Source organism: Propithecus coquereli, unplaced genomic scaffold, assembly GCF_000956105.1.
Source record: "Propithecus coquereli isolate 6110/MARCELLA unplaced genomic scaffold, Pcoq_1.0 Scaffold37, whole genome shotgun sequence".
In the NCBI taxonomy this organism is placed as follows: domain Eukaryota; kingdom Metazoa; phylum Chordata; class Mammalia; order Primates; family Indriidae; genus Propithecus; species Propithecus coquereli.
The window spans coordinates 7,581,274-7,598,855 of NW_012149396.1; the positions used below are offsets into that span (position 1 = coordinate 7,581,274).

The 17,582-nt window shown below is 46.2% G+C and overlaps 1 protein-coding gene across 1 annotated transcript in view; it reads right to left on the reverse strand.

Annotated features, from left to right (window-relative positions):
- Positions 1-17,020, reverse strand: part of ALPK2 (alpha-kinase 2) — a 96,406-nt gene extending 79,386 nt beyond the window's left edge. The window contains exons 1-2 of the mRNA XM_012651732.1: positions 16,912-17,020; positions 13,280-13,397 (exon numbers count right to left, since the gene is read on the reverse strand). Of these exons, the coding sequence (XP_012507186.1) occupies positions 13,280-13,397; positions 16,912-17,020 (227 nt within the window). The remainder of the gene's footprint in view (positions 1-13,279; positions 13,398-16,911) is intronic.
- Positions 17,021-17,582: the final 562 nt, after the last annotated feature.

Sequence of the window (17,582 nt, forward strand, 5' to 3'; positions counted from 1 at the left end):
CTGCTGCTATCAATAGTCCTATTAATAACTGAAGGAATTAGAAAGGCTTTTGTTTTTTTCCAAGCCCCAAAGCTATGCTTGTCATAAAGATGAAAGAATTATTATGCTGGGAACATGCAGAATTTCTTGATCACGTTTTCTACAAGCAGCCTGACACATTTCAAAATTAATGAGGAGATTCCTCATGCATTTATCAATTTATTCCACACATCCGAAGAGCCCAAAGGGACCACAGAGCTGGACCCCTCCTGGGCCTGTTTGCCGCCCAGATCATGGAAAGTTTTCCATTCCATACTGAGGGGTTTCAAGCAGACCAAATAGTCATTGAGGGAGGAATGGAAAACGATCCTGTGAGATGCCCACTGCAGTTCACACTGCAGACCGGGGGTGAGGGGGCAATGTTCTTGCTCGCCTTATCTGATGCGGCCTGTGGCCCCTGACTGAGTAGGAGCACCCTGTTCTCCCATATGTCCTGTGGAACCTACAACAGCATACACCTGGCACACTGCATGGGACTTGAGAAGGGAAACAAGAAATTAGCATAAGACTTGGTTTCTTCCCTAGGGGAGCTGTCAATTTTGCCAAGAGATATGACTTTCAGGTATTAAGTAGGGAGCAGTATGTGATTTGCAAGATCTGGTATCATCGGATTCCAGAAGGTGCAGCTGAGGCAGTGAGTGCTTCTCGTGGTTAGGAGGGGAGAGGTCAGGGTGGCCTGGACCTCCAGGGAACGGAGCCAGGAGCAGGGACCTGGAGCCCAGCAGGAAAGGATTAAACTTCGGCTGGGGGGGGAAGAGGGGAAGGCATTCGGGCAGATGTACCAGAGGTGGAATGATCAAGTCATGTGTAAGGGACAGCAAAGCAACGAGCTGGCATGAGAGTTGCACAAGGTAGGACTGCGGGGAGAGGGCCCCGAAGGACAGGGGCCGGGTTGGAAGGAGCTTCTGTGTGGAGGGCTCAGAGTTCTGTTCAGGAGCACTGCGTGCAAGTGAACTGCAGGGAAAATTTTCTTTTCTTCTTCACGCAAGTGCAAATGCGTGCAGATCGCAGAGGCAGATTGCAAAGTCAGCGAGCCGGAGTGGTTAAGCACAGACTTAGCGGTGAGCGTGCCTAGTTCACGCCCTGGCCCATCCGCCGTGCAGTGCTGGACAAGCTACTTAACAGCTCTGGACAATAGCTGCACCTACACCAGCCGGGTGACATGGAGATTAAGGGAGTTAATGCCTATGAAGTGCTTAAAGCAGGGCCTGGCGCACAGTAAGCTCTAAATCAGTGGTTCTCAGCCCTGGCTGAACATTCAAACGACTTGGAGTGCTTTTTAAACATTCCAATGCCGGAGGATTTTTAGGACAATGAGGTTACTCTTGATGATTCTATAGTGGTAGATACATGTTATGACACCTTTGTCCAAACCTATAGAATGGACAGCACCAAGTGTGAACCCCAACACAAACTAAGGACTTTGGGTGCTAATGAGGTGTCAATAGAGGTTCATGGATTGTGACAAAAGTACCATGTGCGGGGGCAGAGGACATAGGGGAACTCTCTGTACCTTCTGCCCGATTTTGCTGTGAACCTAAAACTGCTCTAAAAAATAAAGTCTATTTAAAAGTAAAAAAAAAAAAAAAAAAATACCAGTGCCAGAGCCCCACCCCCATCTCTTAAAAAATACAATTGAGCAACGTGACCAGGGTGAAACCTTTACCATTGGGATTATTTGGTTTTTTGTTTTGTTTTGTTTTAAAGCTTCCAGGCTATTCTAATGGGTGGCCAGCGCTCGGAAGCACTGACCTAAATAAACGTCAGCCCTTGTACCATAGTGAGCGTGCTCGGGGAGCAGGCAAGTTGATGGTCTTTGCATGGGGACACGTGGGCAGTGGTTTCCTCGTTTGGCACAGAAGCACCGCACTTCTGACGGTTTTCTGAGCCTCTGGGAGCAAGGCAGATCCACCAGAGATTCTTTGATCAAGCAATGGACAAACTGATTTCAGAAAGGAAAAAAATCTGTGGCATTACTACCACCAGGCTTAGTTAATAGATGACTGACTCCTCTTACCCAGATAAGTCAGAGACCTGCCCCCCACTTGACCTCCCCTCACCCTCCTTTATTCTTTTTAGATGGGTCTTGCTCGGTCACCCCAGCTGGAGTGTGCTGGCTGTTCACAGGTGCGATCATAGCTCACTGTAGCCTCGAACTCCTGTCCTCAAGCAATCCTCCCACCACCCAGCCTCCTGAAGTGCTGGAATTACAGGCGTGAGCCACGGCTCCTAGCCCCTCCTTTATTTATTCTCTTTCAATGGACACATGGCATAGTTGCTGGTTTGTTAAATATCTGACTCCTCCTATTATTCCTGTGCCGTGAGATCAGGGACCACAGGGTTGCTGTATCCCCCGGGTCTAGAACAGTCCCTGGCACATAGTAAGCCTTCTACTGGATGGCTCTATGCTCTCTCTGGGCTTTGGGGGACCTATAAAGTGTAAGGAGTGGTGTAGACCAAGTGGATTTGACCAATTAAAGCAGGTCTTAGTGGGGGAGACTTGAGCATCAGTTTTGGTTTTTTTTTAAGAGTTCCCCAGGGGTAATGTACAGGCAGGAGGGGGCCAATGCTTAGGGCAGGGCTTCTCATGTGTTAAATGTGCACACGAATCACTTGGGATCTCGTTAAAATGTTCTCATTTACTAGGTCTGGCAGGGAGCTGGGATTCTGCCATTCTAGCAAGCTCCCAGGAGATGCTGACGCTGTTGGTCCAAAATCAAGCTTTGAACAGCGCTGTCTTAAAGTCGCTTCCAGCTCTGTGACTCCAACATTTCTATAAAAGGTGAATGTCCCTGTATTAAATTCTCAGGAAAATATCGGCTGTCACTCGACTTGCTGCTCAATTTGAGCTGAGTTCCTTAGTCAATGCCTGGCAAGCTGCCCCCACATGCAACTCTGTGGGTGTTAAGTGTTGGTTTTGCTTTTTTAAAAACATTAATTGCTGGACCCGGGCAGGGGATATTAGCGAAACCAGACAGGAGAATTTCTCCCTCAAAAGCAGGCTCCCAGACCTGTGGTCAGGGAAGAAACCCATCACAGTTCAATTGCTTCTCTTTGTCTGCTGTTCTGTCGTCAGGGCCTCGGTGCCTGCTGTGTCCTGTGCCCCTCTTGTCTTCTTAACCCGACCATCTCATTACGCCTCCGCCTCGCTGCTGTCTGCGGGTGCCCGCTGGGTGCGTGGAGGTGGCAATTGTCCGCAAACAGGAAAGCAGGAACCTGGGGGAAGGCTAGTTAGGGCTGTCAAGGAGGCTCTAACTGGGGAAGAGTCTCCACCCAGCCTGGGGATGACAAGGACAGTAAGGGAACAGCCACATGATGACTAGCTACTCCAGTCATTTGGATGACACCCTGCCATTCAAATGGTGACAGGAGCTGCTGACACGGTGGCCTTCTCCTACAGGTCCTGCAGAAGGCCTGTTAAAAAAAAATGATTGTCTTCACAATCCCCTTACACAGCAGAGCTTCCGACCACCAAGAAGCCACAGTGATTGACATCGTTTCCCCAGGTTCTGGTGGCTGTACATGGGATAGCTCTTCCCCCTGCTCTTGGGCAAGACTCCACGAAGACTAGAACAAAACCACTGGCACATTGTGTTAACCCCTTTCACAGATCTTTACCAAATGTCACCTGAGAGACAGGCACCATACTTGGTGCTCGAGATACAGCAGGGAACAGATCAGACAGGTCTCTGCTCCCAAAGCACTTGCATTCCGTGGAGTCCTGCTCCAGTTGGTGGAGAGTCACAATAAACAAAGACACGAATAAATGTACATTATGGCTGAAGACAACCCAAGTGTCCACCAACAGGTGAACGGAGTAACAAATTGTGGTAGATCCACACACTGAAATACTGAAACATGACTCAACAATAAAAAGAACGAGTTACTGATATGCCGGACAACAAGGACAATTCTCAAGATAATTGTGTGGCGGGAAAGAAACCTGATACTCTATGATCTCATTTGTATAAAATTCTACAAAACATGAGCAAATCTGTAGGAACAGGAAGCAGAGCAGTTACTGTTTGAGGATGGGTGGACAGAGAGGGGCAGGAAGGTGGGATTGGGTAGGGACCTGAGAAGTCTTTTGAGGGTGACAGCGTGTTCAGAGTCTTGATTGTGTGGATGGTTATATGGGTATATGGGTATATGCATGTGTCAAAGCTGACCAAACTGGACACTTCACATGTGTCTAGTTCATTATATGTCAGTTACACCTCAACAAGGCTGTTGAGTGTGTGTGTGTGTGTGTGTGTGTATGTGTGTGTTTACATACACACACATACTATGTCATGTGCTAAGTGAAAAATAAAGCTAGATGAGGAAGGTAGGGCATGCTGGGGGCAGCCAGTGCTATTTTAAAGGGCTGGTTGGAGAAGGTCTCAGGTGACTTTGAGCAGAAACCTGAAGGAAGTGAGAGCGCTAGCCACGGGGCTACCTGGGAAAGAGCATTCCAGGGAGCAAAGGCCCTGTATAAGTAGTGTGCTACTAGACCCTACTCACACCTTTGAGCCCTATAATGGCTCAGAACTGAGGAAACACTCTGAGATTTGTACTGAACTATTGCCCCCAAGCTCCATGTTCCTTCTTCGCATCTGTCCTGTCCACAAGGTAGTGTCCATGTCCTTGGCCTGAGCCTGGCTTCTTAGTCACACTTCACCAGCTCTAGAATCTACACTAAGATTCTCGTTCAAGAATTCAAAGGTCAAGGCCAGGTGTGGCGGCTCAGGCCTATAATCCTAGCACTTTGGGGGGTCGAGGCAGGAGGATCACTTGAGGCCAGGAGTTCAAGACCAGCGTGAGCAAGAGCAAGACCCTGTCTCTACAAAAATAGAAAAAAAAAAATTATTCTGATGTGGTGGCGAGTACCTATAGTTCCAGTTATTTGGGAGGCTGAGGCAGGAGAATTGCTTGCACCCAGGAGTTTGGGGCTACAGAGAGCTATGATGATGCCACTGCACTCTAGCCGGGGTGACAGAGTAAGATCCTATCTCAAAAAAAGAAAAAAAACTCAAAGGTCTATTTGACCCCACCTTCTCTGAAATACTGTGGCTGGGCAGCCTGATTCCACTTTTTAACCTCTTAAGATCAAGAGTGACTAATTGTGCCTAACAACACGGAAGACCCCAGGGTCAAAAGAGTTAATATTTACCTAGCATTTGCTAAGTTCCTTATGATAGTATCTCATTTCCTCTTCACCCACCCTGCAAGGTAGATACTGTAATTATTCTCATTTTACAGACATGGAGTCTGAGGCAAATAGAGGTTAGGCAACCTGCCCAAGGAAAAGGTAGGGCCACAGCTCGTACCTGGGTAGTCTCATTTCAGAGCTGGCCCTGGTCAGTATCTACTTATGGCCTCACAGAGTACTGTAAATCTCTGATTCTGAACCAAAGGGCCCCTGTCCGCCCCCACTGGTTCTGGCCCATGCCTGTATGTGGCCAGGACACCTTTCATATCTGGGCAGTGCCATCCACTGAATTATGCCCCCCCATCCATGTGTTGAAGCCCTGACCCCTCCCCATGAAGGTATTTGGAGATGGGGCCTTTGGGGAGTGATTAGGTTTAGATGAGGTCATGAGCGTGGGGCCCTCATGATGGGATTAGTGCCCTTATAAGAAGAGACACCAGAGAGCTTGTATGCCCACTCTCTTGTTGTACCATGTGAGAACACAGCGAGAAGGCAGCCTTCCACATGCAAACCAGGGAGAGGGCTCCTACCATGCTGGCACCTTGATCTTGGACTTCCTAGACTCCAGAATGATGAGAAATAAATTGCTATGGCATTTTGTTAGGTCAGCCCAAGCCAACTAAGACAGGCAGGGTCAGGCAGCCCATCCCAGGGCCTAACCTGGCTCACAGGCCATGCCCATTCTCAGGTTCATCCGGGGCCCAGGTGTGGGGTGTGGCCTGGGGGTGTTCTGGAGGCCCCAGAGTATTGGCCCCCTCCCACGTGAGTGGGACTGCAGCTGAGGCATGGCCTCCTGTCTCAGGAGCTAGTTGTGGGAGTCAGAGGAAAGGGACCACAGGTGCTTTGGAGAGGATGAGACAGGAAATCAAGGTGATTCAGTCTGGAGGTAGACAGGGGAGAGGTGCAGGTCCGAGGCAAATGGTAGTTCACAGGGAACTCTTGGCAAGGGCAGGAGAGGCTTCCAGGTGTGATGGGGCAAAGGTAGAGGGGACCTGGGGGCTTTCATGGGATGCCCTCAGCTGAGTGCATGAGGGGGAGAAACAGGGCTGGGCTGCTCAGGACAGAGACACATGTTGCTGGACCGAACCTCGTTCTTAATCTTGCCCCTCTACGGAGTGGGGATGAAGCCCTTCCCTGGGCTCAAAAGGCCTGCTTAGGTTCCAGCCCTGCCTCTAACTAGCTATCCACCTTTGCCCAGTGACTTCTTTATGACGTTCAGCTTGGTGGGAGTTGGTCAGTTGTTCTCTAGTGCTAAAACCCATGATTTCTAATCAGCAAGACTGCCCATCTTTTCAATCTTTTTAGAAGTGTCTGCCCTGATTCTGTGATTACTAAGTAGGACTGTACCCCAGTTGGCTCAAGAACTTCCCTAATGTTCCTGGTCTATCCTTGGTTCTCAGAAGGTGTTGATGGAGTGACAATTTCAGACACATTCAATGCGTGTCCAATTTCCAGTGATTGGTGCACCTTTCGGTGGCTGTCCCAAGGTCTTGGGAGGGGTTCTTGGATCAATCTGTTGCCTGCCCCCCAGGCTAGCATGATTTGCCCTCAGGAGTCAGCACTGTGGTGGGAGCAGCTGCCCAAGTTCTGGTCCCCAGGAAAGGATGAGTGAGTGTCCCTGGGCCTGGGCTATGACCATTCATTTCTCAGAAATACTTACCTACTAAAGTCACAACCATAATGCGATGACGGGCAGTGGATTCTCAGAAGGGACCTATCACCCTGGGGACTAAATGGGAGTCTCTCATCATATCCTTGGGCTCCAGGTGTCCTCTGAGTAATGGCTTGATGCATACCTGCTGAATTCATTCAGAAGAATGTCACAGGAGCCCGCCTCAGCTCTGTGCTGGGAACACAGAAGCCTTCTGGGTGCCAGAAAGTTCTGCCAGTCATCCTTAAGACTTGTCAGACCTACTTAAGCTCACAGGAACACGAAGTTCACAAAATGCTTTCCAATCTTGGTGAAAAGTATTTTCTCTCTTAGCCAAGACATAGCAAGTTTCGGTCATCTTTATTTCTACCCAATGATTCCTTGATCAAGCACGTTAATTACATTTTAGCCTCCAAAAAGGAAATAGCAGAGAGGAAAAATACTGCCTTTCTTACCTCCAAACAGTCCTATTTTAATTAGTTCCAAAATCATCATTCAAGGTGCAGAGCATGTTTAAAGCACACAAATATGCAATAAATAAATATTGATTATTTATTGAGTATTGTAACTTTTTGGCCTATATTGATTTAATCCCCACAACAACCCTATTAAGAAGGTACTATTATTGTGCCCATTTTACAGATGAGGAAACTGAGGCACAGAGAAATTAAGTAACTTGCCCAAGATGATACAGCTGTGGATCTGGGATTTAATTCCATATCTTCAGATCCTGGCTCCCAACGGTGGAAATAGTATTCTTTCCCTTGTAAGGGAAGGGGTTGGTGACAATTCTACCATTAGCAGGTTACATGCTTTGAGGTATTTCTTCCAGGAATGGGAATATCTTTAACTGATTCACCTATACTCACTTGCCCAGCCTCATTCATGACCAATAACTCATGTTTTTCAGATGTCTAGCAAAGGATTTAGCTTTCCTTGGGTGACCATGAATAGAAAGAGGCTGATGGCTGTTCTAGGGGCTGGACAAAGCATTTGGCACAGACCAACACAAACAGTTCTCAAACCAGAGTGGCTTGAGGAATGTAATGTAGTGTCCCGAGGCTTCTGGGGTCTGTCTGCCCACGGGGATGTGAGGAATAGCTGGGAAGACGGACACATTCCTGAAGTCACAGATTCCACTTTCTAAAAACCATCCAAACAGGGTCACGAGTGTGAGCACATATAACAAAAACAGTTTAAACCCTTGTCTCTGGGTCACAGCACTCCTGTTAAATATCCATATCTTTTCCTGTATCTGTTCCCTCCACGGGACTGTGAGATCATGGAAGATTTTGCATCCCCTATTTAGCATAGTGACTAGAGTGTATGACAGGCTCTTAATGCTCATTGGATAAATGAATGGTTAAGAATGAAAAAAAATTATTCTCCAGGCAAGGGGAAGCCATAGATGGTTTTTTTTGAGCAGGATAAAAAAAATTGCAAACAGGTGATTTAAAAGATTAATTGAGCATTCCATTAATGGATGGAGGGTGTAGTAGATTACAAAATCTGGCCTTAATTTCTCTTATCTGAGTATGCACGCCTTGTTGCAATGTGACCTTGCCATTGCACTCTTTAAGAGGTGGAGTCTATTTTCCTGCCTCTTTTTTTTCTTAATTTTATTTATTTTTATTGGAGATGGGAGGTCTCACTATGTTGCCTAGGCTGGGCTCGAACTCCTGGACTCAAGTGATCCTCCCACTTCAGCCTCCATAATAACTGGGACTACAGGCATGAGCCACTGCTCCTGGCATATCTTCCTACCTCTTAAAGCTGGGTTGGCCTTATGACTGCTTTGGCAGGAGCATGAGGCAGAAATGGTGGAGGGGTGGAGCTCAAGAGGTCCTGCAGCTCCATAATCTTGGAATTCTGTCCTGAGACTGCCTTCTAAGGGAGCCAGTTCCAGCCTACTGGAGGATGAGAGCCCAGGTGGAAGAGAGCTGAGTGGTCCAGGCAACAGCAGCACCAATTGCTGGGCCTGTCAGGGAAGCCATATTGTACCTTCCAGACCAGCTAATCCCCAACCTGACCCAAGTGGCTTCAGTGAGCATGAAGGAGCCAGGCACAGCCAGCAGAGAACCACCCAGCCAGCCCACAGAATCACCAGGAAGGATAAATGGCTGCTCTTTGAAGGCCCTCAGTTTCGTGGTGGTTTGCTACAGTTTCTCAACCTCAGCACTCTTGACATTTTAGATTGGCTCATTCCTTATTGTGGGGGGCTGCCCTGTGCCCTGCCCAATGTTTAGCAGCATTTTTGGCTCCTCCCCACTAGATATCAGTAGCACTCTACCCTCTCCTGTCATGACCATCAAAAATGTCTCCAGACATTTCCGAATGTCCCCTCGGGACAAAAGCATAAATGACCCAGAAAACCACTGATTTCTCCTTCAAATCCTGGAGTAATCAATATCCAGTTTGGGGCAGAATTGAAAAATATTCTTTGCCCCTTGACCTGTAGACGCCTCCCAGACGGTCCAGAGGCACCAGCTGGTGCGTTAGAACCAGTACTACATTATCAGACAACTCCGGCCAGACCTGTGCAATGGCAGGCAAATGGCAGCACTTCCTTTTACCAGACTGCTCATGTACACCATGTTTTGGTTTCCCAGGGCTGCCAATAAACTACCACAAACTGTGTCATAAAGCAACTGAAGCTTATTCTTTCACTGTTCTGGCAGCTCGAAGTCCAAAATCAAAGTGTCATCAAGGTCATGCTCCCTCTAAAGGCTGGAGGGAGGGGTCTTTCCTTGCCCCTTCCTAGCCTCTGGTGGTTGCCGGCAATCTTTGGCATTTCTTGGCTTGCAGTCATATCACCCCTAACTCTGCCTCCGTCTTCACACGGCATGTTCCCTCTGTGTGTGTCTCTGTGTCTGTTTTCTCTTTTTATGAGGATATCAATCACTGAATTAGGGCCCACTCTAATCCAGTAGGAGCTCATCTTTACTAATTATACCTGCAAAAATCCTATTTTCAAATAAGGTAGCATTCCGAGGTTCCAGGTGGACATGGGTTTGGGTGACACTATTCAACCGTGTACACTCTGTAAGCAGATGGGTTGTGGCGACCGTGCCATTCTCCCGGCCGGTGCTCTGCAGGGCCTGCCCCTGCCGGGCTGTGCTGCCCAAAGAGCCAGAGGGGCTGCCTGGCCCTCGTCCACCCAGGTGCTGGCTGGGCTTTGCTGTCCTGCTGTGTCCCCTCACCTCCCTCCTGCTCTCTCAGCACCGCGGCAGCGTGATTGCCACCATCAAAGGAGGCCTCCTTGCTGAGGAGGGGATATATCTGTCTAGGTGTGGGTTCCTGGACAGATTTTTATCTGTTGCTTTGCCGCCTCTCTTTAAATTGTGTTTGTAAGAGACCACAATTCCCCGTTTGTATACACATGGTTGCAATTTGCTTTCACTATGAGGTAGAAAACATCTCTTTGCATTTTCCTCCCCCCTCCCAGCTCCCACATCCTTTGAAAAGAAAGAAACAAAACTCTTTTTCAAGCTACGCTGCATACCATAATGTGATTATTGATGTTCTCTCTCCCTTTGAATGCGTTCTCTGCTTTCTATTTCTCTCTCCTGCCAAGCACACTTGACCTGCGGTGATGTAAAGGTTACAACAGCACTGATAAGTCCCTTCCAAGCTGTCCCATTTGCCTGAAGTGCCCGGGTTCATGAGATTAGCGTGGTATGAGGAGGAGAGTGCAGCGAGGACAGGGGAGAGGGGACTCCGGGGTAGAAGAAAGATAGAAAATCAAAAGGTCTATAAATACAACAGTCGGGCTCTCAGCCTCAAAGCACAACTGCAGATTAGATTTGTTAAACCAAAAAAGCCTTTGGGAAACACGGAAACAGGAGCTTTCAAATATCTAAGAACTCAGATTTAATGACCCAAAGACCAAACTAGGGTAGATAAAGAAAAGTACTTTTCTTTCAGCTATGAGCTAATCCAGTGGTTTATGGTACGTGGCAGAAAATCTTGAGACTAATATTCTAACTAGCAACTAACTTTTAATCTTTGCATGGCATTTGCACAAAATACCATTCATTTTCCTAACCAGCGCTTACCATACTGGTATAAGTCAAATTACTTTGCAGTTGAACGTTTAAGATGAGAGCATTTTTCATCTTGGGCAACACATTAGAATCACCTGGGATTTAGATCTACTTGGTCAAGGGTGAAGCCCAAGCATTAGTGGGTTTTAAACGCTCCCCAGGCAATGCTAATGGGCAGCCACAGTTCAGAACTACTGGTGTAAAAAGTCAGAAGTTTCAAAGATCATTAGTACCTAGTATATTTACTACTAAGCAGCAAAATGGGACCATGTCTATTATCCAATTGTTCTACCACCACTTCTTGCGTTAGAACTGAATATTTTTCCCAGTAGGTGGGCTGCTTTTCTAAATGGCAGGTCAGGAGCCCCAGGAGCTTGGAAGCAGTGGATTCTGGTACATTAAGTCGTCAATTTTTACCATGAACCACTGCCCTGCTGGACCTCTGAGCACAGAATAGTGACTCCCTGCCCCTTCCACAGTGCAGCTTCCCTTCCTAAGTTTCTCCTCCCTATGTTGTGTGTTTCCCACTTTGACCTGCACGACGTAAAACATTAACAGCAAATCTCAGTTCTTAAAAGAGCACACATCAAGCATCTCTTCTGGCCAAAATATGAGTACAATATTCCGGTTTAATGTGAGACTAAAATTAATCAATCAAGAATTATGTACTGAGTGCTCAGAGGGAGACAAGGAAGGGTGGGAAACACACAAAGAAGTTCGATGTGTAGATCCTCAAGGATCTTACCGGGGTCAGCAAACTATAGCCCATAGGACAAATCTGGCTCCTCACCTGTTTTTATAAATAAAGTTTTATTGGTACACAAGTACACTCTTTAAAAAAAAGCATATTATCTATGGCAGAGTTGAATAGTTGTGGCCTATTTTGCAACTGGCCTACAGAGTTTAAAATATTGACTATCTGGCCCTTTATAGAAAAAGTTTGCCAGCACTGATCTAGACAGACTAACAACAACAATAGATAGATAGATAGGTAGATAGATAGATAGATAGATAGATAGATAGATAGATAATAGATTAGGTAGAGAGATAGGTAGATAGATGGATAGATCTACCTGTCTATCCCCAACAAATATTTGTGCTGCAGGCACTGTACCAGGCTCTAGGGGGATGCATTTGTGTGAAACAGAGAGGACTCCTGCCTCCTGCAAGGCCCACAGTCTACTGAACTATTCATCAATCCTGAGCAATAAATAAGCACCCAAAGGCATGCCTGTGTAATCAGATCAAAGAAGAGAATATTTGAGGCTAGACAGATCCATGGGTAACTGGAATCACTGTGAACCTTAGAGGTGGATTCTAAGCTAGGTGAATGAATAGATATCCTGAGTGCCAGGCTAGATATGCTGTCAGTTAGATGAATCAAGCATTTCAACCATGGTAAAATGGTCTCTGATATTGCTATAAAACCAAGGGGTAGATGGGAGATAAGAAAGTCAGTGTTTCTTGGGCAACCACTACGTAACACAACTTTTACAGGCATTAAATCCTTTCATTTTCTCAGTCACTTTTTGTTTTACAGATGCAGAAATTGAGTTTCAGAGAGGTTAAATAACTGGCTAAGGTTTCCCACAGAGAAAATGGCAGAGCTGGAATTCAACAAGTCTTATATTTTTACTGTCAGATGTAAGGCTATCGGCACATGCCCGTGCCTATCAGTCATCTTCATGCCTTGTTCTGCAGAAGCTTCCCGCTCCTCAGAGCCCCCACGAGAAACCATGACCAATTCACTAGTGTTGGGGACCAAGAGCACAGACTGCCTGCCCAGCTTCAACCAGAGCGGTTCACATTTTCTCTACTTGATGTATTGAGTTTCCTGATTCCATGGGAACAAATAGTTCTTGCGGGAACAAAAGAGAATTAGAAACCACTGCATGGGACCACACTACTTCCTAAAATAAAGCCAGAAGCTATGGTTTCTAGCCTTAAGTCTGTCACCCATTTGCTGTGTGATCAGAGTCAGTCCCTTCTCGGAAGGTGACATGCCAATGCCAAGATCCTTTTGTGCTTTCTTACCTTTCTACAGAGAACAAGGCTAAATGAAAAGCTCGTTTAATGAATGAGAATGTCTGGATCACCTTGAATAAGATTCCAGATAAAGTTTAACTCCATCCACGGCAGCAAGTTAGGGGAGTATAATTAGTTACTGGGCAGAGCTCAGTAACTGCTCAGTAACTTGTCACTGCTGAATGCCTTGGCCGGTGCCTGCCAATAGCACCTAAAATTAGGACTCCAAAAGCAAACAGGAGCCAATCTTTTGGGCTTACCTCATAAGAACCAGCACATGACAGAATATGGGGATATTAGTAAACAGTCCACAGGGGCATAACCACTTACCGTGAGAGATGTAACACATGAATATACTGATTCTCAAAGAATTCGTAACAGGAAACAATGCCACACTCATCTATGGCTTGACCATTCTTAAACCAAGTTACCTCTGGCTTGGGCTGACCTGATGATAAAGAAATAAGAATAGCTTATTACTTTAAGTATTTTTGGAAAAAGTTGTAAAGCTATGAACAAGATTGGGCAGTAAGCATTAGGAACGCACATGATGGATTACGTCAGTTGGGGAACTGAAAAGCCTTCCCCTCACTGATACAAATGTGTTATTCAGTAAACACTATTGAGCATATTCTGTATCTAAGACAGTCCTGTGCTGGGGAGTGTGAATACAAAATGCAAAATGCTATTCCTAATCTCAAGGAACTATTAAGAAAAAGTATCCAATACTTGGAAATAAGGCAAAGATACGGATGGAATGTTTTTTCAGCATCATATGGGGGAAAAGGCCCATCCAAGAATAATTTTGGGGCATATACTTTGTTTCAGTCAATGGTAACTACTGATTAAAATTCCCAGATGTAGTGAAGTTATATGTTAACTTATAGGTTTTTATCCAATAGAGATGCAAATAATTTCCATCTAGCAGAAAAGATAATATCTTAAGTTATGGCTTATTGCCTTATAGGTTATTAACTGGTGTTACATCTAACCCAGCAATTTTATCCTAACATTACCTTATTAAATTGCCTATAAATACCTAGCTCCTCAGACCATAATACTTTCTGGTTTCCTCTTTAACTAATAAGTTGAATAAAATCTATGAAATGTTCATTTCATATTTGCAAAGGAATCGGTTTACCTTTTTTGAAAATTATACTTTAACAGTGCTCAAAGTTGAGTGTGTTAGTTATGGTACAAAAGAGAAAAGAACAAAGAAGATTAGCAAATGCCATTTTCTTCCTGAGGATGAACAAGTCTGGATATAGGTTTCCCAGGCTGGTACTATGCACGTGTGACTAATGTCAGCACAAAAACTGACCTACACTTTCTCCCTCAGATGGGTTCATCTTTCCCTGGTGACCATTAACAGGATGTGATGCCATTGGGCTAATCTGGTAAAACCCTAAAACCCCAGGAATTTCATCTACCTCTTGGGACTTTTTCCCTCTTGTTACAGGACAGGAAGGTTTCCAGTGTGCTTCAAAGAACTTTCTCTTTTTAACATTTTTAAATTTTTAAAAATTTTTTGTAGAGACAAGAGTCTCACTATGTTGCCAAGGCTAGTCTTGAACCCCTGGCCTCAAGCAATCCTCCTGTCTCAGCCTCCCAAAGTGCTGAGATTATAGGTGTGAACCACCATGCCCAAAGAGCTTTCTCATTAGCTTCCATGTCACTAAAAATTTATCAAAATGTGTCAGGAAGGAAAGGAAAGCCCAGTATTTGGAAACAATGCATCATTCTAAATTCATCCCAGGAACGTTCTTGTGTCCTGTCTTATTTATCGCTTGATTTTTGACAAGCAACCCCAGAGACCACGAAGATAAAAACTCCGTGTTATTCAAAGGTCATAGGAAGAGGAAAGCCAGAAGGGATTGGGAGGGAATAAGACAAAGTCAGTGAGACCTGCACCACAGATGGGACCTGGAAATGCTCAGTGTCCCTTGTCCCTCCCTCTCTATGTCTCCCAGCTGGGCCACCTCTATGCCAATGCCACCTGAATGTGATTCTGGCAAACTTTGGGTTCTTTCTCCTTGCCTCCTCCTTCAGTAGGTGCCTGGGTAGTTGTCCCTGGGGCTAGGAGAAGACAGACCCCCACACAAGGATAAATCCTTCTCCAGCGGCTGCTTGGCAGACAGAGCCTCTTGCAGGCAAATGACTCAACCACCAAAAATGGTTTTCCCTGAAAAACCACCAAAGGGGTTGCTGATTACAATTCATTTCTGCCTGTTCTTATCAGGCTTGTGTCCGCCTTTCAGTCAGTTTTATTAGATTCCTTTTTAGGAAGCACTTAATTGCTCCTTTTTGTGTGTGTGCATGACTTTTTTGAAGAAAGTATATAAAATATGTGTGAGCCGGGCCTGGGGAACTCATTCTGAGCTCTTGGACTTCAGACTGATCAGGGCTGGCTGGTTTCCCCCAGTCTCCTGGTGGCTGACGGGTTTTTTCCCTCTATGCAGTATAGATCTGAACAATCAGCCAGAAATGATGCTTGCATAGGGAAGTGGTATCTTGTACCTGTGGGTGGTTCTCTTTTCTCCCTGCACTTGCTGGAAACCTCACCTGAAAATCCTCCCCTGGTTTCTTTTGAACCTACCTGTGGGTCACATAGGGATAGCCACCTCCTGAAGGTTTCAGAAGTCTCTGGCTAAGGTGTGTGGGGACCAGCAGCCAAGTTCAGGGTTATGTCCAAACACATGGGGGCTCTACTCTGCAGACTCAGGGTCAACCTGCACCTCTTCACCTGTCTGAATGGCGATCACCCAGCATGGAGAGAGAAAGCTCTCGGTGTATACAGCGCACGGTTCCACACTGCAGCCTCTAGGCCGGAGACAAGGCTTTGTTATGACTTCACCTTGAGGAGGTGGCCACTTCCAAGGCTGGCCCATCTCTCTGTAAGAAAAAGGGAGTCAAGGCCGGGCGCGGTGGCTCACGCCTGTAATCCTGGCTCTCTGGGAAGCCGAGGCGGGCGGATTGTTTGAGCTCAGGAGTTTGAAGCCAGCCTGAGCAAGAGCGAGACCCCGTCTCTACTAAAAATAGAAAGAAATTAATCGGACAACTAAAAATATATAGAAAAAACTATCCGGGCATGGTGGCGCATGCCTGTAGTCCCAGCTACTCGGGAGGCTGAGGCAGAAGGATCGCTTGAGCCCAGGAGTGTGAGGTTGCTGTGAGCTAGGCTGACGCCATGGCACTCACTCTAGCCAGGGCAAAAAAGTGAGACTCTGTCTCAAAAAAAAAAAAAAGAAAAAGGGAGTCAAGAGAAGAGTTTCCTGTCTTCCCTCAAGAAACACCATTGGTGCCTTTGCATTTTCAAGAGTAGAGACATGACCCAAGAAAGAAAAGAGAACCACCCACAAGGTACAAGATACCACTTCCATACCCAATTATTTTTTTTCTATTTTCTTTTAATGATAAATCTTCTTATTATTGGAGATACCAACACTTGATCAACTCTGAGTCATTTATTCTGCAGCCCAGGAGAGATTCCAGGCCCCTGTTCTTTCTGCGCTGGGCACCCTTTGCCTCAGTTTTAACCTTTTCGCTACTTATTAGCATGTCTGTAGAAGGCAAGCAGTGGGGAGTCTAATTTAGCCAGTTTTGGCAAATCAGTTAAAGAGTAACAGAAGAAGAGTTGAATATATTTACTGAAGTGACGTGATTCATGCCATTCCTATGTGCTACAGGAAATTAAGAGTGGAGTATCTGAAAAAGTAACCAGTGTGAGAGTAGCCTAGCCCAGAACCGCAACGTGGAGTGGAGATCGCTAAACGGTCCCCAGGAGTCACTGGAAGAAATCCTTTAGAAACAAATCATAGAGGATTTAGTTGCTTCATCAATTGCTCTGAAAAAATTTCCAAGGTAATTTTCCCAAATGATGTCTTAATAATGCATTTGCGAGCCAAGAAACCTGGTCTGCAGGGAGATGTTAGAGGGTGATTAGCTAGTCTAGGGATGGTTACCCGATATTATGCAGCGGAGCATGATGTCTGACTTCTCAGGAACCTTCTGGGAAAGCAACGTAGACACAAAACACGGTGCACGCCTCTGCGGCCCTCCTGAATCTGTCATCCTTTCATGCCACGCGAATCTGAAAAATAAAAATCCCCGACACTACCATTTATTCTGGGATTTCTCTGATCTTCTTACAAATTCCAGAAACCAGACGGTGCTGCTCTGTAGGCTCACTTGCACTCAAGCCAGTGGGCAGGGCGCAAGCCCTCGGGCAGCCTTTCTCCAGCGTGGTGTTGCTGGCATTTGGGCCGGATCCTGCCAAATGTCCCCTAGCAGGGGGGTGCCCCCATTGAAGACCACTAGTCCCGTAGTCCTAGGCAGATCTCTGGGCAGCCAGAGCTCAGAGAGTGAAGAATCACACAAGCCTACGGCTAGTGTCACCTCGTCTCATTCCTCTTTCTTTCTCATCGTTAAAGTTTTTTCGTATTCACTAAATTAAAGCACCTAAGCATCTTTGCCTCCAAAAAAGAGAAGTTGATTGCATTCGAATGAATGTCCAGGTGGGAGATATTTTGAAATTGAGAAGCTACTGCTCCTTCCAAACACCAGACGGTGCCCCGGGGGAAGGCGGTGTCTGGGCTCAGGTTTTTGAGCAAGCACTGCCTTCATTGCCACAGCA